Consider the following 22,724-nt stretch of genomic DNA (forward strand, 5'->3'; position numbering starts at 1 on the left):
CTCTGCAGAGCGAGAGTATGAGTTCTCGCGGGAGCTTTGCCGTGTCGTGGACAATCTGCTTCCCATGCGTGCGGAAGTGCATGAGCTGTGGTTTGCAAACGAATTGAGCGTCGACGTTGATGTAAGCACCAATAGATGACTTATCTGTCTATGTAATAGCTACTAATGTGCTCGGACTTTGTCAGGACGGATGGCGGATTTGCACCTTCACTAAGGCGGCAGCCGAGACGGGCTTTCCTGCGCGCTTCGATGCCCCGGACCCGCAAAAAGAGAAGTTTTTCCGCGAGCATTTCTTCCACACGTTGTTGGTCCGGTTCAACGGTGGAGACATCCGTCGGCAGTACACAATCCACGACATGATCAATATGGTAGATCGCCTCCGCAGCCTGGATGATGACGACGGGGCCCAAATCGACCCCAAGGACGGGGTATGGCAGGACGAAATGGGAAGAGATGCCCTGGCGCTAGTAGACTTTGAGGCCTGAGGCCTTGAGCAGTTCGGGAGCCTCCAGGCTGGTGGATGCAGCAGGCACGGGGGATGACGTTTGAGGATATCACATAGGGCTAGTACTATAGCCAGAGAGAGAGAGCTTATCCAACTTGAATCAGCAGCTCCGAGGAATGCTAGACATCGCGATCGCATCTATACACATCGACCTTGGCGCAGAGCTGTTCGCGTTGAGTCTCCGCTGCATAAATATGCCATTCTGACTGACCGTGCGATGCCTGTCCCAGGCGCGACCGCTTCGCAATGTTTTGACATCAAATCGAGAGCCTTACTCACACAACGGGAGTGGTCGGTTGGGGCATGAGGCCTTCGAGGGAGAGAGGAAAGGAAACTCCATTGCTACTTCGGGTGTAGAGAGTATGAGTGAGATACACGCAAGATTACTGCATCGTTATAGCACCCGCATCGATGGCAATACGGCCAGGGGAGTATAGTACCGGTATCAGGGAACAGAGACGATCAGACGTTCACAGTCAGACGGGACCAGGGGACAAGGGCATGCATATATGGTACCAAGGCAAAGAGCGGCAGCGAGGGCGCCGGGTCGCAAGAACCCCGAGCGCCCCGCATTAACATTCGAGAAAGAGAAGAAGCAGAGAAGAGAAAGGTAAACGGGGGTGGGGGGCGAGATCAGCGAGAGTGAAAAGAGAAAGGAATCGGGTGATTGAGGGGAGGGGGCGGGGAATAAAGGAGGCGAACGGCGAAAGTCAAGTTGATAAAGAACGAGCAACCAATAGCCCAAGGTCCGCGCGCGTGTGGCAGTCGGAGTCCCCGTCGCGTGCTATCGTGGCACTCGCCCACGCTCGGCACGGAGGCGAGCGGGCTTGCGGATGTTGTTGACCGGCGTTGTTGTCCATCCACGAGAAGACGGTTTTGCTGGAAAGCCATGACGACAGCGGGCCGGGGCGCCGAGTCATCGAGTTCAGTGGTACAGTCGCAGGAGCAGTTTCAGAGAGAACGTTCGGGGAAGCGAGCACGATATACACAGACAGGGGGCGGGTATCCAAGCGGCCACTTCATCATACAATGAGTTTTCGCAGCGCGGGCAGCAACGCAGGGGTATGGTGTGTTGTGTTGTCGTATGTCATCGTCTCGTCTTCACGCCGACGCCTCGACCTCTCCGGACGGGATGTCGGCCACCTCGCTCGTCTCCTCCTTGATCGTACCGTTCTCGACCACGTTCTTCAGCATGTTCACGTCCTCTGTGGGCTCGACAGCGCTAGGTGGCTGCGAGTTCGCGTTGTTCCCACTTCCAGACCTCCTTCCTCCAGATCCACCCTGCGGACCCGAACGCGGGGGGTTCGCGCACCGGTCCTTGCCGTGCGCGATACGCAAGTTCGCGTAGTCCGGCTTGTTCTTGACTCCGTCGATCGCCTTGATCGCATTCGAGATGTTCGTGAAGTTGATGAACGAGCAGTTCCTACGAAAACGGTCAAAAACTGATAGACCAGACATAGGAAACGTCACTCACTTCTCCTTCAAGAAGTTGACGAGCTCAATCTCTCCAAACTCGCCAAAGTCCCTCCTCAGCTTCTCCTCCGTGAACGTGTCGAAGTCCTCGATGTTGCCAACATAGACGTTGCGCGTCGCGCCCGAGTGCACAGCGAGCGCAAGTGCGGGGGGCAGCGGCCCAGAGTTCTTGCCCCAGCCGATCTTCAACCGGCGGTTGTTGAGCGTCAAGCCCTGATACGACGCTACCTGGAAGAAGGTGAGCGCCGCGGCGGGGTCGACAAACGTCACGAACTGTATGAAATGATCAGTAGCAGTCGCATACACCCAGCTCTGAACACTCACAGCGATGTGCTTGTCCTGCATGTAGCGGAGGCTCTGGAGCACGCCACCGCGGATTGCGTTGCACAAGTCCTCTGTTGTCGTCTCGGGGTGGATGTTCCCGAGGTACACCGTGCGGTTCAAGCTCTGGCCGCTAGCGAGGCTCTGCAGCGCGTCGGGCGAGAACGGCATGTATGGCGAGAGGGGCGACGCGAACGGGTTGCCGCCGCCGATGGGCGAGAGCACCGCGGATTGCGCCACCAACGACTGGGCAGCCGCGGCCTGAGCAGCCTGCGCGGCCGCTTGCTGCGACTTGGGGATGTATGCGCAGCGGTCCTTGCCGTAGTTGACGCGCTTGCCAGCCCATGCGGGCTCCGTGGGGAGCGTGTTCACCACCTATGAAAGACAAGATGAGAAGACGCGCATATACACGTGTAAGTAAGCTTACCTTGGTCGCGGTCGAGATGCTCAAGAAGTGCACGAAGCCGATGTTCTTGTCGCGCACGATCTTCACCTGGTCGATCAGCCCGAAGCGGCTGAGATCGTCGCGAAGCTGCTCCTCCGTCATAGCCTCGTCAAGACCACCCAAGTACACGTTCCGGCTCGCGTTGCTCTGCTGGATGGCGAGTGCCACCTGGCTCGGCACCGGAGAAGGCTTGCCCCAGCCAATCTTGAGCTCCTGCCCGTGGAGCGAGAGCTTCTTGATCAGCGCATCCGCGTGGAAGGCTGCCGCAGTTGACCCGTCAAGGAACGACAAGAACACACAAGACTTCTCGGGAAGCACGCGAATAGACTCCAGCGGCCCGAAGTGAACGAGGTTAAGGAGTTCATCGACAGAAGCCGTTGCAGGGAGGTTGCCAACGTAAACGGTGCGTGCGGTCGTGTTGCTCTGAGCGGACAAGGCCGCAGTGATGGCTGCCGGGGAGTAGGGCGACGCTTGCGGGGAGGGGATGGTGAGCGAGGGTAGACGCTGCTGGTTGAGCTGCTGCAGATTCAAGGGAAACCGCGTTAGCACAACCGTATACGTCACGAATAATCCAAAAGGTCAAAACAGCAGTGGTGAGGCCCGGGACGAGTAAATACAGGCGCGTGAACGGCTGTATGCGTCCATCTGACAGCACACATCGGCCCCGACCACCCAGCGGTCCCGACAAGCAAGGTCTGGGGCTACTGATAGGGATATCGACAGGTGTACGGCATGTGCCAGCCGAATCAAATCGGCGAAGAAGGAGCGCGCCAATCACCAGGAAAAATGAAGAGTGTCGCTGCCCAAGCCGTCCCCAGGCAACGACATGGGTTTTCGGACGATGCCCGTCGCCACATGCCCACTTAAGTCCCAGGAGGCGGACCATAGTATGAGGCCAAGGTGTAGCGAGTGTTTGTCGTCGCGAAGTGACACGTCTCTTGCATGGACCTGGAAACGCAAGCCGGGGAGATGAAAGCTCACCTGTGCGAAGTTTGCCATCTGCCCATTGTACGCAAATCCTCCCAGTACCCCCATCTGCGGCAGACCCATCCCGAGCATGTTGTATCCGTTAAAGGGGTTGTAGGGGTTGGCGCTGTTCGGGTTCGCAGACTGAGGTTGCTGCTGCTGAGGAGTGTAGGGGCCAGCGGTGTTGGGGCTCATCTGCGAGGGCATCCCGTTGCCAGCCACGGCGGTGTTGACGCTCAGCGACGGGGTCGAGTAGAGGGGGTTGCCACCGAAGCCAGACGACGGCGGGGAGTTGTTAAAGCCGTTCTGGGCGAGGTTGGCCTGCGGGCCGTAGCCGTAGTTGGCGAACGCGTCGCGGTTGCCGGATGCGCTGGCAGCCGCGAGCCCGTTCGCGCCGTTGTTGGGGCCGAACGAAGTGGGCGACCAGCGGGCCTTTTTCGCGTCGGGGCCGCCGACAGCGTCCATAGACCTCTGCCGCGCTCCGTAAGCTGCCGTTCCGTCGTCGGGGGTGCGGGGGGACGTGAGGGAGAGACGAGAACGGGTGGGTGCGTACCTTCATCATGTCGATATCGAAACCAGCGTAGGGTTGGTACTGGGCCGCAAACGCTGTCTGGGAGTCGTCCATGGCGAGCGAGAGAGGAGGGTAGGAGGAATAAAGGAGAGAAAGCAAGTCAGAGAGCGTGGGGTCGGCCGGAAAGCAGGGGGCGGGCGCGAACGAGTGTGGGCAGAAAAAGACACGCACAAAAAGAGGGCGAGTGCGGTGGGTGGAGGGGATCTACTTATTTAAAAAGCTCTTTGAATCGGTGCCCACCCCGCGCGGAAGAAGGAAGAGAGAGGGAAATATGGGACGAAACGGACGGAGAGAGTAGAAAACGAGAAGTGGTGATGGTCGGTGTATGCGATCAGCATCCCACGCGACCGGACGCGACCGCACGGACCACCTTCCGACAACGGCATAGCATCTTCCGACGGAAATGATTCTCAAACAACGACAAGGCCGGAAATATCATTATCATTTGTCCATAATCACAGCTTCGAAGAGTTGGTAACTGGTGGGGGAGTATCGTCCTGCTCTTCGATGTGCTTCAATAGCCACGACACACACTCGTCGACGAATCTCTCTTTGACGCCGTCGGGTTCATGGACGAGTTCATGGAAGCCATCCTTGATTGGCGGGCACAACGTTCAGCCAGGATGCGGCAACGAGGCGAGAATCAGGCACACACCTCAAACGGCTTGAACTCCTTGTCCGCTGCGTCCACTTTGTGATAAAACTCCTCCGACGCTTTAAATGATGTGACCTATAAGGGGGAGAACAAGTCAATACATGAGAATTGTGGGGCGGCAAGCAGCAAATAGGAGGTGGTGAGTAGCGGAGGGATGCAGACTATGACGGGGGAACTTCCAGCTCGGGGAGCGGAGACCCTTCACATCCACCCTTCACATGTAGGGCACGCAGGTACAAAACAAATTCGAAGGACGCGATTAAACTCGAGCCGTGTACGAAGAATGCCTGTATGACCGATGCGGCAAGCAGACGGTAATGACCTTCTTCCAATGCAGCCTGGGAAGACACCCGTCGTACGCCACACTTGGAATTCGACGGAAGGAGTCCGCGCTTTTCGCCGGGGCGCGGTCTCGAAGATTGCACATCGTTCCATCGACTGCAAGGCGCTCGAGTCGTGATGTTCGATGCGGGCGGACATCGCGGCTTATAACGTCAATCCCTCGCGACGATGTGCAGGGATCTCGTTGCTGCCTTGACAACCAAGCTAGACTATCACTCTCCTGGCACCAGGTCCCGCCTGAACGGGGCCGTGCAAACGTGTAGACAGCCTCTCGCCAAAGCGCTCTCGGCGTTGCCGACAGGCTGTCGAAGGACCCGCACCGTACGCTCTGCATAGGGAGGTACTCACTCGGTCGGCAGTTCCGTGTACAATGAGGAGCTGATAGGATATGAGTTGGGTTGTTCAAGGTACAGAGACATAGACACATACCGGGAGGCTCTGCGGCCAATGCTTATGGTCATTCCAGAGCAGCTGCTCGCCCTGGTTCTGTGCCTCAGATTTCACGCATTGATAATATAGACGCGCCAAAACGTACCCCGCTGAGCATATCGCGAAGCCCTCGTAGTGATCCTTTCTGCACAATCCAAGGGTCTGTCGAATTCGCTTCGTTCGCGGCAGTATTGTGAGACAAATCCTGGGAACGTACCGAAGGGGAACGTTAGCAACCTTGTAGGGATACTCTGAAGGGGAGCATAACAACTGACCTGGATCGGTACGGGCGCATCAAATAGGAGGTTGGGGAAGAGCAGGCTTGCTTTCCCGCCGACATAGCGCATCAACTTCGGGACGGGCTGGCTTTGCAGGAGCAGAGGGCTCGAGGATATGATTCCGGAGAGTGATGCTAATGTTTCCGGCGCTGGGGACGGGGTTGTCCGGGTCGCGAATGCAAGTGCGAGTCCTCCTCCCTGTATAGAATATTAATGATGGCTCGCACTACGTCCGGCAATGCACTCACCATTGAATGTCCCTTCAAAAACAAAGGCAGCTCGGAGTACTCCGACTTCAGGTGCTTGACCCAGAACTCGATATCGCTCAGCTGGTCGGGCCAGCTTGTTTTGCCGTACGCGCTATGTTTGCTCTTGTTCGGGTGATCCAAAGCGGTCCGGCCGAAGCCTCGCTGATCGTATGTGAAGACCGTGATGCCTTGGGAGGCGTATTCTCCGTGCGCCCACTCGTACCGCCCGAGATGTTCCGCGAAGCCGTGTACGAAGAGGAGTACTGCGCGCGGAGAAGGTGCCGGATAGGTGCGGGTGTAGAACTTGGTACCGTCGTGCCCAGGAAGCCAAGCCTCGGTAAACGTCCGAGGAGTAGGTGAGGATGATGTCGACATGTTGGGCGATGGAGGTGTTGCAGTACGTCGAAGTAGCAGTACGGGGATGCAGGTGCATGGGCACTGAGACGTCTCAATCATATACGCGTGAGCGTTCTTCCGTCATCGGCCCCGCGCCGCACGGCGCACGCCCTGACCATCACGCGGTCCGGGTCGCGATCACCTGGGGCTTGGAGTTGGGACCGTCGGCATTTCCATATTTGGTAAGGCCGCCACCGGGGTAACGCGCCAGGCACCGCGGCTCGGCACTTCGTCAATGCTGTCTCCTATTTCGCGCATACATCCACCTTCTCTTCTCCTATGCCGATGTCTAGAACGGAAATCCTGATGCGGCCTGGCCAGAAATACAATGGGGCGCTCCTATGGATAGGGTGCGTATCCCTGGATTCCTTCCGAGCCGACGCGTATGCGCAACGCTGTTTGAACGGTAGGGTTTCCACCCATCGTTCCGAAGCATATGTTTGCCCCTAGTAGCTCCTTGTAGTACTAGCTGGAGAACGATGGCGTCGTACGCCGTGGCCCGATGGTGGCTGCCGTACCATGTGATATCGCTCACCAGGTATCTCAAAGCCGATCAAGTTCGCCGGTGAACGAGTAGTAGAAGTTGGTGTGGCCCAAAATCGGTGTTCGCGGTGAACGGTCGGCCTGAATAACGTCCAGTTGGTTGATTGTCAACTTTCTCTCTAGCATAAAACCCTTGCTGATACCGCATATAGTCATGTTTGCAAGGCCGTACGCATTTTGGAACGGCCCGACGTGGTCGGTCCGGACTTGAACGGCCAGTCTTTTTCAAAACACCGTGACACGAGGCGATGTATGGAACATCCTACGATCCACAACTACTGGTAAGCACCACGTATTCTGGATATCCGCGGGCGAGACTACTGACCGGAAACTGCAGCCACCGGCGTTCCCAGGCACCCCAACAGCTCTGGTATAACGAAGATTTGGTCAATGCGGAAGGTCCTGCGGTGGAAACTGTCTGAAAGACGGCAGCGGGAAGATATGAAGAGGCCGCCATGGTGGTGGTATGTGGTCAAGTTAACGGGAAGCATCTAAACCTAGTTGGACAGCGTCGGGACAGCCGGGCTTGCCTTCTATGGACAGCGCTGGTACGCTCCGAGAAAGAAGCGCCGGTGCGCCACCCGGAGCGGGAGTAAAGCTGTCGACGCCGCACTACAGCTGAACAAAATATTGCTAGCATCATCAGACGAGCGCGAGCTTCGACAAATTTCCCGGCTTGTATCGGCGAGACACCACTCCCTCGAATGACGTTGTCATCTTTGTGCGAGGGGCAAGCATGTCAAGGAGAAGTCAACTTGTCGGCGCGTGTTCGGCGACGGGCCTGTTCCACCGCACTCAGTATATCCAACCACGTCGTCCCAAACCGCGTTCTTGCTCCCATCCTCTATACTCGTTGTGGCTTGATTTGGAATGCAGGTCGCGAGAGGCATCAATGTCGAGACGAGGGAAGATGCGATGGAGCGCTCGAGCGCACGCACGTTCGTCTGCTACATCAGCGCGGCAGAAAGCCAATGCGCGAAGCCCGTGGCCTGGCGAGCTTTCGGAGCCTCCGATGTCTTCGTATTCGCAGTCCTCGGACGCGACATGAAGATGCGGGAATTGCAGCTCCCGCAAATGAGGGCAGTGTCTGGAGAACGCGCGGAGGGCGCGGAGTGTGACAGTCACTAAATAAATACCACCACAGCGCTATGTGCGAGACTCCGGACGCAGATAGTAAGACTGGTGAGCGCGGGCCACGCCTCCGCGAATGCCTCGAAGATGGTATTCGAGAGCACGAGAGCGCCTCTGCTGAATGAGAGGTACAGCGCAGTGAGGTGGCGGAGCGTGAACAGCGGCCGTGTTGCAGCGGAAAACGTCTCCAGGTTGTCCGCGATGAACGTGCTCTCCCGCTCGACTTTGAGGCGACGCAGCTGAGGAAAGCGCTGCGATATAGTGGTGCAAAACGGGGGGAGCTCCGAACCCATGACGCTCTCCACGTAAACCGGGGATGATAGTCCTGTAAGGTCTATGGTGAGCTCGCGCAGATGGGGCGAGGTGCAGTTTGCAAGGAAATATAGGGTGCAATGGCCGCCGTCCACGATGTGGAGTGTTTTCAGCCAATGGAACCCCGCGAGCTCCGGCTCACGGTCCAGGGAGAGCTCGATACAGAGGCGTTCGAGTGCGGGTAGCGCGGCCAATACCAGAAGCTCGTCGGCTTCCGGGAACCACTCCGGGTGGAACACCTACATCGCGGTACTTTCCGGGTTAACGTGCCGTACGGCTTTGAGCTGTCGGAGCACCGTGAAGTTGATACGAGTGAAGAAGTCGCCGTGGGAGTTGTGCAGTTCGAACTCGGTGAGCGTCGGCGTATTGATGAGCATGTCTTGTACGGCCAGCAGGACACCATCTTCTGACCGGTCCTCCAGAGACGGAATATGATGAAGAACCAACTTTTGCAGACATGGGGATGCCAGGAGCCGGAGCTCTTTTCCCGTCTTCGCGGGGCAACAGCTCAGCACCCGAAGGGACGGCAGAAGAAGGGTCCCGTCGCTGAGCCGTGTCAGGTAAGACCAGCTTTCCTCGTCCAGAGGGCCTTTATTCCAGCACGGGTCGCCTTCAAGTAGAGTGCGGGCGACGGCAGCGCGGGTGCGAAAGCGTGCACAGTCTTGCGGGGTGACAGGCTCCCAGAGACGCTGGACACAGACACGGAGTGGTGTAAGAATATGGCGCAGACAAGTAGGCGGACGTGAAACGTACGGAAGGTAGCTGCTCCGTCGAACACCGTTGCCCTTGAGTGTGATGGAACCTGGCGAACTCCGGAAGGAGCCATAGGAGAGGGCACAGGGACGGTAGTCGGGTCCACAGAACCCTGTTGGCCAGGACGTAACACGTCTGGGACACCAGCGACATGGCAGCGAGGGCCCGTCGCTGCCCTTCGTCCGTCCACTCCATCTCCGGTGCGAGTTACCTGACAATCTCTTCGAGGATATCGGTGATTTGCAGTGCGGCGCGCGTTACTGACATCCTGTCCGAGGCTGGCACGTTTCTAGCGTAAAGAGTCAGCCAACGTCGCTGAATATCCCATCAAAGCAAAATGGCACGCACGCATGACCTTCGTGAGGGATATGGATGAGCGACGAGAGAGGCGTAGAGGATTACTTAGCAAGTCAACCGCGCAGCCGGGCTTCGAACGGAATCGCAGGGAAATATTACATACTCGGGACCCGAGAAGCTCCGCCACCCGCGAGCGCGGTGCAGTCGGGTAAAGCAGCCGGCGCTGCCAGATGTCGATGGTCATGTCGCAGTGGTTGGACTGCGCTGGCGGCGCATCCTTGGCCATGCTGGAAGGTGTGCACGTACGAACAACGTACGAAGATCAAACCAATGGGCGCATATAACGACCACGGAACGTCATCGCCTACCTGAAAAACAATGTTGCTATGTCCACCCGAGGAGTAATCTGTGCGAGAAAGCGCTAAGAGCGAGAACGATTATCATTGCCAAACATCAACGCTTGACGCCTTCACACCGTACAGCACAAATATCCCGGGCTACCAAACGAGATAGCGCCACGGCGTTTAGGCAACGATTAAGGACTCGAGGAATCGCACTGCGATGAGTCACAACAGCTGGGCGCTGTGTGCGACGCGGGAGGCTGGCACCCCTCGGGCCTCCAGAGCGTCCAGCGTGTTCAGCCAAGCGGCCCGGAAAAAGTGGTCTTCCTGACAGGCGTCGTGCGATTGCACGTACGCTGCGCGACAGTGGTCGACGTCGAGATGGGGGAAGATGCGGTGGAGCACCAGCGCACATGCGTGCGCGTCTACGATGAAGGCGCGGCAGACCACCAGCTTCCAGAGCTGGTGGGCTGGCGCGTGCTCGGCGCCGTCCACGTTGCTGGTGTCGTAACAGTCCTCTGGCGGGACATAGAGATGCGGGATATGCAGCACTTCCAACTGTGGGCATTTTCTGGACAGGGCGTGGAAGGAGCGCAATGTGACACTGGCGGGGTGGAGGCGCAGGGGGCCACGTGAGGTATGGGGCCGACGCTTGTGGAAGCAGATCAAGACTGACAAGCGCGGGCCATGCTTCCGCAACGCCTCCAAGACGGCGTCGGACAGGATGATTTCGCCGTAACCGAGCCAGAGAGACAGGTCCGTGAGGTTGCGGAGCGCGAAGAGTGGGTGCGCCGTCCAGTAGCGGGGATACCAAGAGTCGGAGGTCTTCGCACGACCTTGTAGGCTTCCACTCCAAGACCGTCCGCAAAGAGGGGAAAAGGGGGCCGTGGTAGCCTAAGCGGCGCGCGAGATATGACCAGCTCTCGCCGTGGAGCAGTAAGAAATCTGAAGGGTATCCTTGCGACAGATGACGTACGGCGGCAGCACGATTGCGGAAACGCGCCCATGTTTCCGGACTGACGCTTTCTGTGAGACGCTGTGTGATGTGTAAACCGGGTCAAGTCATTACACCAATAATGATGATAAGGGATACATACTACATCCGTCAAGTGCCCGAAAGGGTCCTCCGCGCTGTAAGCTCGATACAACCTATCGAATTCGGAGAGGAGCATCAGCAGATGGTGCAGAGAAGGCAGTCGAGCCTAGAGCGCCTTGGTGGCGGGGATGTGGAAAGCTTTGGAGACCCGAGCCAGAGCGGAGACAGGCTGCCGTTGATCTTCGGGTGTGCATTCCTTCCCTGGTGTAGAGTGCTCGACGACCTCCTCGAGAATGTCCGCGTCGCGCAATGCGACGTGCTCAATTCTGGCCTGCAAAGTTCTTCCTTCCTCAGCTGGTTTGCGCGTCGTTGCCAGCTAGTGTGATGTGTGTTAGCACCCTTGTTTGTTGACAATCTGAGGGCCATCCGTCACTCACCATAGGGTTCGTGGAGGGTTGGATGTATCATGTAGTGGTAAGACGGAAATCATGTTGAAGCCAAGCCATTATGCATCAAGCCTTCAAGTTACGCGGGCGGCAGTTAGAAATTATTCAGTCGGAGTCACTCCAAGACGCATGGCAGCAATAATTGAGACGCAGCAGTGAAATACTCATCGCAGCCAGAATATGTCGTTAGTGAAATGAAGCAGGCGGGATGGTGGTGGTACAGGTGGTACAGTACGCCCGCGGTCAACGTTTCAGTGGACGGCGCAGTGGGGGAGTCGGGCCGCGGGGTCCGCGTCGGCGTCAGCCCCTGGTACCACTTGTAGTTAGGGGCGCCCGTTCCGAAGACGTCTCGACCTGAATATCTTCCTTGGGCCTTCTTCCTGGTCACAAGAGGGCTCGAGACTACCTGCCAATCATGCTTGGTGAAGGAGGTGTGTCATTTATACAGATGGCAGCAATAACATTAAACATACTCCCAAAAACATCAGTGACTACAAGCGCTTGCTATATGGATGTCCTCGAGCTCAGGTCATGTCTCCCAGAGAATTTCACATGGCTGCACCCTAGTCGCTACTACATTTCAGACGATCTCGTTACTTCCTGCTGATAGCAAACTCACAAACGCATCATAAAATAGCACACAAAAGTACCCAAGGAGCCTCCATTAGGTCGTCGGCCAGCCGGCCAAGAGCCGCCAAGCTGCCAGCAAGTCTCAGGTTGCGCGCTGTCTGGCATGATTACGGACTTGTAGCTGATGGCATCTTTCTGCAGAATCTGCTTCAGCCATCATCTACGAACAACCGTCGACCACCATTTCCAGTGCCCTTCCCGCCGCGGTTGTCTGTTTTGACCTACAAGATCACGGATAGGCCTGCCAGACCAAGACGCACATTCCAAAACTCAGTTTGTAAGTCTTGTCGTATTGGGCATGGCTACGATGTACACTGATCGCATGCCCAAGAAGCATGTGGTTGCTGCATACGAGCACAGCCGAACTTCAACACTTCAACGGCCCACACGACGTCAAAACCGGCTATGCGATCTTGTCGCACGTCTGGCAGGAGCACGAACAGTCCTTCCAGGAGCTGCAGGCACTCCGCACGCAGCTCGCGTCTGCAGGTCAAGTCGATCTGCTACGCTCCCGCGTCTCAGACAAGATCAGGGAGTGCTGCGCACTCGCGGAGTCGCATGGCTACGAGTGGCTCTGGATCGACACCTGCTGCATCGACCGCTCGAGCAGCGCCGAGCTCTCCGAGGCGATCAACTCCATGTACGAGTGGTATGCGCACGCGCAGGTTTGCTACGCGTATCTGCACGACGTCCCGCCCATCCGCGACGTCCGCCCTCGGGATCTCGTCATGCGGAGGAGCAAATGGTTCACGCGGGGGTGGACATTACAGGAGCTCATTGCGCCCCGGAGCCTCCTGTTCTTTGCGCAGGACTGGACCATGATCGGCACCAAAGCGGGCCTGGCGACCCTCCTCGAGGATATCACCGGGGTCGACGCGGACGTGCTGACGTTCCGCCGCGAGCTAGGCGACGTGAGCGTTGCGCGGCGGATGTGGTGGGCGTCTGCGCGGAAAACGACACGCGTCGAGGACGAGGCATACTGCCTCATGGGCATCTTCGGGGTGCACATGGCGACCATATACGGCGAGGGGCGCAGATCGTTCCAACGGCTCCAGGAAGAAATCCTAGGACGGACGTCCGACCAGAGCCTTTTCGCGTGGGGGAACGTCCTGCCCATCCGCATTGCCCCGTTCCGCGAGCAGATGTCGTACAGCAACTATCATCAAGACAGCCACATATTCGCGCCCTACCCGGCTGCTTTTGCAAACTCCGGGAATATCATCCCTGTGCCCGTGAAGGTCGCGGTCGAGAATGCCGTCAAGGCACTAGGTACCACCAAGTGGACGCTAGAGGCTTCCCAGGCAAGTGACCCCGCCTTCGACACGTTCGCGCCCGTCTAACATCCCCCGCAGGACATGCGCCACGCACCCGCGCACCCGCATCCCCGCCGCAGCCAGACCTGGCGGATCCCGCTGCCCGACTTCACGCTCACGAGCCACGGCGTGCGTGCGCGCCTGCTCGTCGTCGAGAGCTCCGCCGCGTCCGCGCAGTCCACGCTCGCGATCGCCGTGCTCGCCTGCCAGGACACCGCGACGGGCGCGTTTCTCGGCCTACTCCTACGCCGGCGCGCCGACGGCGAGACCGGGCTGCGCTGGCCGCGCTACCACGTCGGCGTGACCGTGCGCGGCATGCACGCGTGGATGCGCCTCCGCTACCGCCTCGCGCAGGTCGACTGGGCGCGCCATGCGCTCTCGTTCAATAGCAGCGGGATCACCGCGCGCTGGCGGCGGCTGTACGTCGCGCACCGCCCGCCGTCGCGCGCGCCCCCGGAGAAGACGCGTGCGGACGCGGCGTTTCGGTTCCACTTCCCGCGGTGGCTTGCGGTCGAGCTTGGGAAGGAGGGGTTTAGGCCGGATGGGCGGCTGCCGACGGGGCGCGCGGAGGCGGAGCGGATGGGCGAGGGCGCGCTCGCGACGTTCACGTTCACGCATGAGCATCTGCCGGAGGCGTTTAGGATCTATGTCGGACTGTGCAAGAATATGCCGTGGGCCACTGCGACGTTCTCCGGCGACGCCACCCATGCGCCATCGTCGAGCTCTGCTCAGTCTAGCAGCGACGTTGTGCAAGCTTGGCCCTCGCTCGTGTTGCCAACACTTGTGCGGCGCGGGTCTGGGTTCCTCTGCGACCGGGAGCGCGGGCTCGATGTCATCAATTCCTGGTCCAACGGAAGCCGCGTGTTTGGAGACTCGCAGAGGAATATTCAGCTTACATTCACGCGGACGAATTCAGGTAACGCACATGTGCTTGATGTTAGAGTGGGCGGCTCGATCTTCGAGAGAGCGAGGGGTAAATTGGGAAAGAGTCGGACGATACATACTATTGCCCGCACCATGGCACGTCGTATACTCTTATGTTGATGACGATTTGGTGGTGATTAGATGCCTCAAAACTATAGAACAGTCTTACAAATTTCGCAAAAAAAGGCGACACACTGAGTGCGATTGCCCCAGCCCAAACTTCTCAATTTGAAGAGCTAGTGGATATCTCTACATCACGCGCACTACACGAACCTCCAAGACGACACCATACGAAACACTACAAAAGCCTTGGAGTGGTTGTCACTCACCCGACGAGTCGCACTGCAGATCGTCAAGGGAGCTGGACTCTGGTACGTCCGGCACGAATGTTTGGTATCCTTCGAGAGCATCCAACATGCTCAGCCAGGCTTCGACAAAGGGCTCGTCTGCCCGGATATTCTCTCGTAACAGATGTTGGCCGCTGTGCGATCGACGCACATACAGGTCGCGAGAGCCGTTGACGTCGAGGTGCGGGAAGATGCGGTTGAGTGCCCAAGCGCACCACCGTGCACCTGACTCCATGATATCGATGTACGCGCGGCACACAGCCAGCTCCAGGAGCCGGTGGTCTGGCGCGTGTTCGGAGCCATCCCCGTCCGTATCGTCCGCGCAGTCATCAACCGTGACGTACAGGTGCGGGATGTGCAGGCTCTTCAGGTGCGGGCAGTGTCTGGCGAAGGCACGGAAGCAGCGTAGGGTGACGGTTATCGGGCACTCGATGGGGGGAGCGCCGGGTCGGACGCTTTGCCGCAGCATGCGGAAGCAGATTCTGAGACTGACGAGTGCGGGCCAGGCCTCCGCGAACGACTCCAGGACCGCATCCGACAGTATGATTTCCCCGTGATCGAACCAGAGGGATAGGTCGGTGAGGTCGCGAAGGGCCAAGAGTGGGCGCGCCGCCGTGAGGAGCATATCGGGCGACAATTCAGGACTGCTGTGGAAGTGGCGGAAAGATAGGCTCAGGTCGCACAGCTGGGGCGCACTTCCAGCGATGGCGGAGCACAGAGGTAGTAGGTGCTCCCACCGAAAGAGGTGGAAGTACAGGTTCGTCAGGTTGATGGTGAGTGTATGCAAGTGGGGCGAAGAGCACCTCGTGAGGAACCATGCAGTGTCGCCGCGTCCACAGTCGACGATAGCCAGCTCAGCGAGTGATGGGAACCCCACAAATTCGAGATCATAGCGATCCACGTCGAGCTCCATCCGAAGATGTTGGAGTACGGGCAGGGTCGAGAGTGCTCGAAGTGCTTCAGCGGTGGGGTACAACTCGTCCGGGGCCATATCCGATGCTTGGTTCACAAAAAACCGCAATGTCCTGAGTTGGTAGAACGCTTCAGGGGCAACCCGGGCGAAGAGTTCGCCGTTGCTGTCGTTCAAGTCCAGCTTGGTGAGCCCCGGAGCGTTTGCGAACATGTTCTGTATAGTAAGTGGCCACTGGTCTACGTTATCGTGTTGCGCTTCATCGAGGTCGATTTTCGCTTCACCTATACTTCCAGATTCATCGTCTTCTGCGTAGTCGCCGTCCGCCCTATCGTCGTCCTCGGTCCCAACATGACGAAGAGAGAGTACCCGTAGCAAAGGAGAAGCCAGGGGCACAAGGTCTTCGCATGTCTCCATAGACCGCCATGATATGATTGCCTGCAGGGAGGGGAGGAGTGGCCCAGCGCCTCCGTCGAGAGAAGAGAGACGCGCCAAGGTCTGGCGTGCGAGGCGCGAAATACTGAGGGTGTCATAACCTGCCGCAAGCCTACGAACGAGGACCGCGCGATCGCGGAAGCGTGCCCATATTTCCGGGCTGATGGGCTCAGAGAGACGCTATGCGATGATTGTCTGTCAGAAGTTGTACCGGCGATAATGCCATCGGGAGACATACCACGCTTGTCAGTCTGTTAAATGGCTTGTCTTTACAATGGGCTTGATACAGTCTGTCGTATTCCGGAAGGAGTAGTAGGAGAGGATGCAAGGAAGGGAGCCGAGCCCAGAGCGCGTTAGTGGCGGGGATGTGGAACGCTTTAGAGACCCGGGTGAGAGCAGAAACATCCTGCTGCTGGTCTCCGGATGTGCACTCTTTGCCTGGTGCAAGGTGCTCGACAATTTCCTCCAGAATATCCGTGATCTGCAACGCGAACTGTCTTGCAGATTCGGACATTGTTCTCTTTGAGGCTCGCAATCCAAAAACTTGCAGGAGCATCCTTCAGTACTAGCACTCCGGACAAGCATTTATCACTCACTGGTATAAGGTCCGAAAAATTGAAGGTGGTAGCAAGACGAAAGATGTGAAGACAGTCCGCCGCGCGTTACCACAGCATCTCTAAAGCGAATACGTAAGCATTAGTAAATCATACATACTCGGAGGCTCTAGGCACAGTGAGCCACGATAAGTACACATATGTTCAGCGACATAAAACAGCGCATACACCCTGATCATAAATCGATTGAACAACATGTATAAGCGAATTCCGCTAGACAAGAACGTACCATGGCGATTCCGTGCTTGTCGCCACTTTAAATGCACGTCAGGCCACGGAGGGATTCCCAGCGCCTGCCGCCGCCTCTTCTTTACGCATACTCTCTACAGCGAGCAGCACATCACTCCATCCCGAAAGACTAGCCGCAAACGAGTTGATACATAGCGTCTGATCCATTGACGCCTGGGTCTGGATGTGCGGGAATAAGAACCCAATGGCGAGGGCGCATGCACCCACGTCCGCGACGTTCGCCTTGCAAATGCCTAAGGCGTGGAGCCGTAGTCCCAGAGGCGCCGAAGGATCTACGACGTCCGTGGGCGAGACGTATAGATGGGGAAGGCGAAGGGTCTCCAGGCTCTTGCAGTGTTTAGCGAACTTCTCCAGAGCGCGTAGAGTGACCGCCTGCGAGTCGGGTTCGGGTTCTCCAGGGGGGTTTACCAATGACATCATGCGGTCTGTATGGCAGCAGAGGCTGAGAGACACGAGTGCGGGCCACGCCTCGGCGAACGCCCCCAAGACAGAATCGGAAAACTCGACTGCCTCCTTCATGCTCCAGAACCTCAACGTCTTCAGGCAGCGTAGGTCGAGGAGAGGTCTCAGGGCGTCGAGAGTCGCCTCCGGAGATCGCGCCACGTTGCGGAGAGACATGAACAGGAGAGTGATAGACTCCAGGCGTGGGGAACGCTGCGCGATGGTCCAGCAGAGGGGGCGCACGTCGACCCAGGTGAAGGTGGGATTGAACGTGACACTTGAGAAGACGACGGTGATTTCGCAGAGGTCGGGCGACGAAAGCGTCGCGAGGAGTGCAAGAACATCGCCGCCGTAGTCGGTTACACGTAGTTTCCTCAGCGTGCGAAACCCTTCGAAGTCCAGCCCGGGACGCTGAGACTTGAAGTCGATCTGGAGGTGCTTGAGCGCGGGTAGGGTGGATAAGACGCGCAGGGAGTCAGCGTTGGGGAACCCGTAGTCTGAGGACTGCCACGGCTTGCGGGCCAGTTTCTCTAGATCCTGGACGCCAATGTGTACATCTTCCAGGCGACTAAGCTGATCCGGCGGAAACAAAGCCAGCAAGTCGCTGCCGAAATCGGCGAGTCGAAGAGAGGTGAGCGCGGGTGTCTTGGTAAGAACGTCTTGAAGCGCAACTACGATAACGTCGTCCGAACCCTGCTCCGTACTCCAGGTGCCGTGTAGGGAGAGATAGCTCAACGATGGGGATGCCAGTAGTCCGAGGTCTTCACAGGTGCGAATGGGCCCCCACACCAATTCGCGTAGGGAAGGGAGAAGCGGCGTACCAGCCAAGAGACGGTCGAGGTGCGACCAGCCGTCGATCGAAACGATCTGTCTCATCGGACGACTATGGTCGTAGATCAAGTGGTGGACCAGAGCAGCGTGCACCCTGAAGCGCGTCCAAGCCTCCGGATTGACAGGCTCTGAGAGATTCTGCGCGTCGCCTCTATGAGTTAGACTACCATTCCCACCGAAGGTCAATGGAGTTGAACTCACACATTCGAAGGGCTCTGTGGATTTGCTTTCGACGTACGCTCGATATGCTCCATCAAATTCGGGGAGGAGCGAGAGTAGAGGGCGCAGCGAAGGAAGTAGCGTCCAAAGTACTTTGACGGCGGGGTCGTAGAACGTCTTGCACACTCTGCACAGAGAGGCGACCTGCCGTCGCTGTCCGCCTGTCGTACATCCTCGCTCAAGATCTGCATATTGCTCGATGATCTCGTGTATGATATCCGCGTTTTGAAGCGCACGCAAAGACATCGTTTGCTTTGGCGGGTTCGTCGATGCAGGTTCGTCACCCTGTGTGGTTGGTCAGCATACACCAGGCACGAAAAGAGACTACACACGCTGAGAATGAGGCTGCTTGACAACGCTGTACGCTGCAGAGATGCTGGGAGGAGGATAGCAGTAAACCTGCATCAATCGTGGATATCCGCTCAAATGGACCAAACAGAGCCATGTGCTCAATACTGCTGCCGTTCGGCCGATACGCCCAGCTTGTCAGTAAATTCACATATAGTCTGTCGGAGGAAGAGATTCAGGAGCATACGTCCTTCGTGGTGGCGCTCGCAAACATCCGACTCGAATGAACGGGGCTTCCTGGGGTAAATCCCCGCCTCAAATGTGCCTTCGGAGTCTGTATGAACATGGCCATAGCTCATGGTATGGCGTCTCTTACCCATTGAGGAAGCCGTGTTCTGACAGGCGAACGGTTTGTGCAGAATGCCAGAATGATGTTTTAGAAGCGGGGTCGCAAGTCGGGCTCACAACCGATGAAAGGGATATCTGATACTTGGTGAGAGCGTCAGGGTTTGGTTGTACGTGAGCGCGCAGGGTGTGTTACTCACAAATACAACATGTGCTCCCTAGAGCTGTCCTATCCGTTGCTGCATCTTCTCCTTCACGGTTTGGTATGCGTTCAGGAGCGTCTGCTCGTTGATGACTATGTCCGACGTGTCCGCCTTTGGCCTGCTCACGCGCGACGCAATCGTCGTCGAGTCCGTCTCCACGATCACGCTAGGAGGGCACTAATTAGCATCCCATACCACCACAAAACGCAGGGTGACAGGGGAAGAAGCCCGTCGCGTACCCGTCATCAATGGTCTCGTCCAAGCACAAGAGGACGATGTCCAGGTTCTCCAGCACGCCACGCTTCTCGACCTGGTTGCGGAGGAGCATGTGGACGGCGTCGGAGAACGCGACGAGCGCGGAGTGCAGCATGAGCTCGTTCTCCTGGGGGTCGCCGATGATGTAGAAGATGAGGTCCAACGAGTGCTTGTACACCGCGAGGTGTGAGTCGTACAAGATGATGTCGCCTGCATGAGTTGGGCGTGTGGGCGGGGGTAAGTGCGCATACATCCAGACCACTACGCACCTCCTGCTTTCTTCGTTTTCTGGAAGAGCCCCTTCTCAAATGCCCGCTGCTCTTTCAACGTCGTCAACTTCTTCGACTCGCCATTGGGGTGACCCTTGGGGTGGTAGTACTTCGCCAGTACTCTGTGGCCGTCCGTGTCGATTATGAGGAAAGCTGTGACTGTGTAAAGGGACAAGTTCATGATGATTCGGTTGCACCAAAGTTTGGGACCCTCGCAGCAGTTCTCCCGTTCACGAGAAATGTTCAAGACGATGAGCAGAGACTGTACAGCAGCGAAGAGAACGCGAAGAGTGTGGTGGTTCTGGTCAGGCGCGTACTACGTGTCGGCAAGCGCGTGCCGCGTGCGCCTCCGATCTCAATTCTACACCGTCATCTTCGCCATGTCTCTTCCACTAGTAGGCCACGTTCTGTGCAATACATATGCACACCTTTGCATGCTCGCATGAACATGCATGATGACATTGGTCCTCCCCTCACTCGAACCACCACCACGGTAAGCTTTCCCACGCCCGAGCTGGCCTCGGACCGGGGAAAGCAGGTCGAACACGCGACGATATGACCACAATAGTAGCAGACAGTAACAAACGAACGGCCGCCAACGAGAACAGAACGAGAGAAGGGAAATAGTAACGGGAGAAGGGAGCAAACAAGGTAAGGAAGACGACGTGGCAGAAGGACCGAACGTGGAACTCCAGAAACCCCGCGCTCGCGGATGCCTGCGGTCGCAGATGCCTACAAGGAGTAGATGCCCAATGGATGCCTACGACACAGTAGATGCCTGCTAAAAGCAGAAGAACCGCAACAGGGTGCGCATATGCACGCGAGGGCCGCCGGAGTGAGAGAAGCCCCCCTCCTCCTCCTCCTCCGCCCCCTGCCCCAACCCCAGACGAGGGTGACGCCCGAGGGCCACGCCCGAGATACCCGAACAAGGGAGATAAGATAAGATGAGATAAGACGCGGCGGGCTAGGTGGGCCCAGCCGCCTAGCGCCCACGCCACGCCTGCCAAACTTATTAGAAACGGAGCGATGTGACTGAGGCAAAGCACCCCCACAGCCTACCGCACAATCACCAGAGCACCCAGAGTAGACGCAACTGCTGGCAGGTGAGCAGGTAAAGCTCTGAATCCTGAACCACGCTCCCGAACAACGTCAGCACAGTTAAACGCTTGTATTTAAAATCCAAACACACTAAGCGCGCCCACGTCCTCCTCCCAACCTCCAACAACCAGCAGCAAAACAACCAAGCACAACAACCAACACCACACCATGCCCACCCCATCCAGCAACATTGTCCTTGCAAAGGAGAGAGGAGCAGCACCAACGGGCAACCAAGCCCGCCAGGGAGCGGCGATCACTTTCTACGACGTCTGTCGCACCCCCAAAGCCCCAATCCACGTAGGGCAGAGAATCCACATCCACGCCCTCCTATCCTGCACCGCCCTCTTCCAGGATGGAGAAGGAGCCCCAACCAGATACACAGCGTATGACACGGGTATCGGAGGAACAGTGGTTGGCATCAGAGCAATCGAGGGCCCTGTCGTCGAGTTCGTGGTCAGAAACGAGGAAGAGTGGTCCAGGACGGACTACGCTTACCTCTCTGTCCCCTTCATCCAAGGCCAAACAACCCACGTCAGCCTCTGGGACAGAGTCCTGAGGGCGGCAACGACACAACTCGCCTTCCCCACCCGCCACATCCCGCTGGAGGATAACGCAATCGTCTACAAGCACAACGCGCGCCCGCGAAGCAACGAAGACCCCCTTCGTTTTCTGGCGCTGGAGCTGGAGAGGGCTGGTGTGGACGAGCTGATGGCGGCGGAGAGCGAAGAGTAGACGGCGGAGTAAACGAGTGGAGATAGCGATGCGAGCAGGACATGAGTAGCGGGAGCAGCGGGCCAACGGCGACAACAATATTTGTAGGCGTGGAACAACGACGTGCAGCCAGTGTCCCTGTCAGATCAAAGCGGGAGGGTGAACCCGGGTCGCAATGGGGCGGGACCACGTACCAAAAAGACGAACCGGACGGAGGCGGAGGGGCCATGGGAACCCGAGGATCCAAAATAATGGATCACACAACAACCGCCTAAGTCCCGCTAGCGGTGCCCACGAAGACGGGCAAGAGGGCACCTAAGAAAACATGTAGACGACCAAAACACCCCGCCGAACCCACCTCGTCGAACGTAGACAGCGCAAACTCGATGGTGGAGCACGGAGCAAGAAACCAGGGTAAGAGAAACAGAGCGACACGGTCAGGTGACAAGTAGAGGCGCGAACAAAAGACGCCTGGGCGCCAAGCACCACGCGTCGCGTCGCGCAAACGCGCCCAAACGGGTGAGCCCGAGAACACCGAAGAACGCGATCAGGTGACGCATAGCAGACACGACCGCGAACGCGTATATAAGAAGCGCCCAACAGACGCGGACTAGGAACGCGTGAGAAGCGGGCGCAAACAGCAGCCAAGAGGCAAGACCACCAGAGCCACGCAAAGTACGCCCGGGAAGGAGGGCACAACGGCGTGCGCACCGATAAAGGACGCGTGGGCGACTGAGTACAAGAACCGTCCTGGCAGAAAACAAGAGGCGTTCGTGCCAGAGCCAATGGTGCGCCAAGCAAGAACTGGGCCACTGACACGAGGAGAACGAGCGGCCCGAGACCGACATGAATAAGCAAACGAGAACACCGGGAGACAGCACGCACAGACGTACGACCACCGAAAGCGGGATGCAAGACCCGCGCGAGGTCGCAAGGAGACGTGCCGATTGATAGACGGCAGCCGCTGCACGAAGAACGAAGAATGCGGGAAGACCGAGAACAAAACGGCGACGCGCGGCCGTTCCTGGCAAACCACGAAGAGCATTCGGGTCGCCGACTGCAGGGCCTGCGCGACAACCGAGCCAGAGAGCGGGAAGCGAGGGGTGCGGGAGCAGCGTGACCGCGGGCATGACGCGCGACCTGTCACAGATCGC

General features: G+C 57.8%; 9 protein-coding genes across 9 annotated transcripts; 3 read left to right on the top strand and 6 right to left on the bottom strand.

The window, feature by feature from the left end:
• Positions 1-832: 832 nt before the first annotated feature.
• On the bottom strand, positions 833-4,554 carry TRAVEDRAFT_31332 (uncharacterized protein). The gene is made up of 6 exons (XM_008044450.1): positions 4,264-4,554; positions 3,726-4,181; positions 2,727-3,263; positions 2,303-2,674; positions 1,980-2,251; positions 833-1,928 (listed from the first exon to the last, which is right to left on the bottom strand). The coding sequence occupies exons 1-6, from the start codon at positions 4,333-4,335 to the stop codon at positions 1,607-1,609; spliced, it is 2,031 nt and encodes a 676-aa protein (XP_008042641.1). The 5' UTR covers positions 4,336-4,554; the 3' UTR covers positions 833-1,606.
• Positions 4,555-4,736: 182 nt separating this feature from the next.
• TRAVEDRAFT_66770 (lysophospholipase) lies at positions 4,737-6,608 on the bottom strand (the record flags this gene model as incomplete). The annotated part of the gene is made up of 7 exons (XM_008044978.1): positions 4,737-4,874; positions 4,937-5,011; positions 5,627-5,656; positions 5,708-5,758; positions 5,814-5,912; positions 5,983-6,183; positions 6,234-6,608. The coding sequence occupies 7 exons, from the start codon at positions 6,606-6,608 to the stop codon at positions 4,737-4,739; spliced, it is 969 nt and encodes a 322-aa protein (XP_008043169.1).
• A 1,688-nt stretch (positions 6,609-8,296) lies between these two features.
• TRAVEDRAFT_23458 (uncharacterized protein) lies at positions 8,297-11,532 on the bottom strand (the record flags this gene model as incomplete). The annotated part of the gene is made up of 9 exons (XM_008044395.1): positions 8,297-8,854; positions 8,891-9,304; positions 9,634-9,657; positions 9,829-9,952; positions 10,362-10,577; positions 10,683-10,900; positions 10,983-11,042; positions 11,104-11,155; positions 11,480-11,532. 9 exons carry the CDS (start codon positions 11,530-11,532, stop codon positions 8,297-8,299), a joined length of 1,719 nt encoding a protein of 572 aa, XP_008042586.1.
• Positions 11,533-12,453: 921 nt separating this feature from the next.
• Positions 12,454-13,218, top strand: TRAVEDRAFT_85969 (HET-domain-containing protein; the record flags this gene model as incomplete). The annotated part of the gene is made up of 1 exon (XM_008044979.1): positions 12,454-13,218. A coding segment is annotated over one exon (765 nt), but the record flags the coding sequence as incomplete, so codon positions are not given.
• Positions 13,219-13,473: 255 nt separating this feature from the next.
• Positions 13,474-14,513, top strand: TRAVEDRAFT_23459 (uncharacterized protein; the record flags this gene model as incomplete). Its single annotated transcript, XM_008044396.1, has 2 exons — positions 13,474-14,347; positions 14,497-14,513. 2 exons carry the CDS (start codon positions 13,474-13,476, stop codon positions 14,511-14,513), a joined length of 891 nt encoding a protein of 296 aa, XP_008042587.1.
• Positions 14,514-14,676: 163 nt separating this feature from the next.
• Positions 14,677-16,561, bottom strand: TRAVEDRAFT_52073 (uncharacterized protein; the record flags this gene model as incomplete). Its single annotated transcript, XM_008044626.1, has 2 exons — positions 14,677-16,227; positions 16,286-16,561. The coding sequence occupies 2 exons, from the start codon at positions 16,559-16,561 to the stop codon at positions 14,677-14,679; spliced, it is 1,827 nt and encodes a 608-aa protein (XP_008042817.1).
• A 367-nt stretch (positions 16,562-16,928) lies between these two features.
• On the bottom strand, positions 16,929-18,647 carry TRAVEDRAFT_74455 (uncharacterized protein; the record flags this gene model as incomplete). Its single annotated transcript, XM_008044980.1, has 2 exons — positions 16,929-18,320; positions 18,384-18,647. 2 exons carry the CDS (start codon positions 18,645-18,647, stop codon positions 16,929-16,931), a joined length of 1,656 nt encoding a protein of 551 aa, XP_008043171.1.
• Positions 18,648-19,111: 464 nt separating this feature from the next.
• Positions 19,112-20,052, bottom strand: TRAVEDRAFT_154229 (coatomer protein). The gene is made up of 4 exons (XM_008044981.1): positions 19,762-20,052; positions 19,477-19,702; positions 19,235-19,403; positions 19,112-19,178 (listed from the first exon to the last, which is right to left on the bottom strand). The coding sequence occupies exons 1-3, from the start codon at positions 19,940-19,942 to the stop codon at positions 19,253-19,255; spliced, it is 558 nt and encodes a 185-aa protein (XP_008043172.1). The 5' UTR covers positions 19,943-20,052; the 3' UTR covers positions 19,112-19,178; positions 19,235-19,252.
• Positions 20,053-21,027: 975 nt separating this feature from the next.
• TRAVEDRAFT_52076 (uncharacterized protein) lies at positions 21,028-21,591 on the top strand (the record flags this gene model as incomplete). The annotated part of the gene is made up of 1 exon (XM_008044627.1): positions 21,028-21,591. The coding sequence occupies one exon, from the start codon at positions 21,028-21,030 to the stop codon at positions 21,589-21,591; it is 564 nt and encodes a 187-aa protein (XP_008042818.1).
• Positions 21,592-22,724: the final 1,133 nt, after the last annotated feature.

This window comes from Trametes versicolor (assembly GCF_000271585.1).
Source record: "Trametes versicolor FP-101664 SS1 unplaced genomic scaffold TRAVEscaffold_11, whole genome shotgun sequence".
NCBI classification, from domain to species: Eukaryota; Fungi; Basidiomycota; class Agaricomycetes; order Polyporales; family Polyporaceae; genus Trametes; species Trametes versicolor.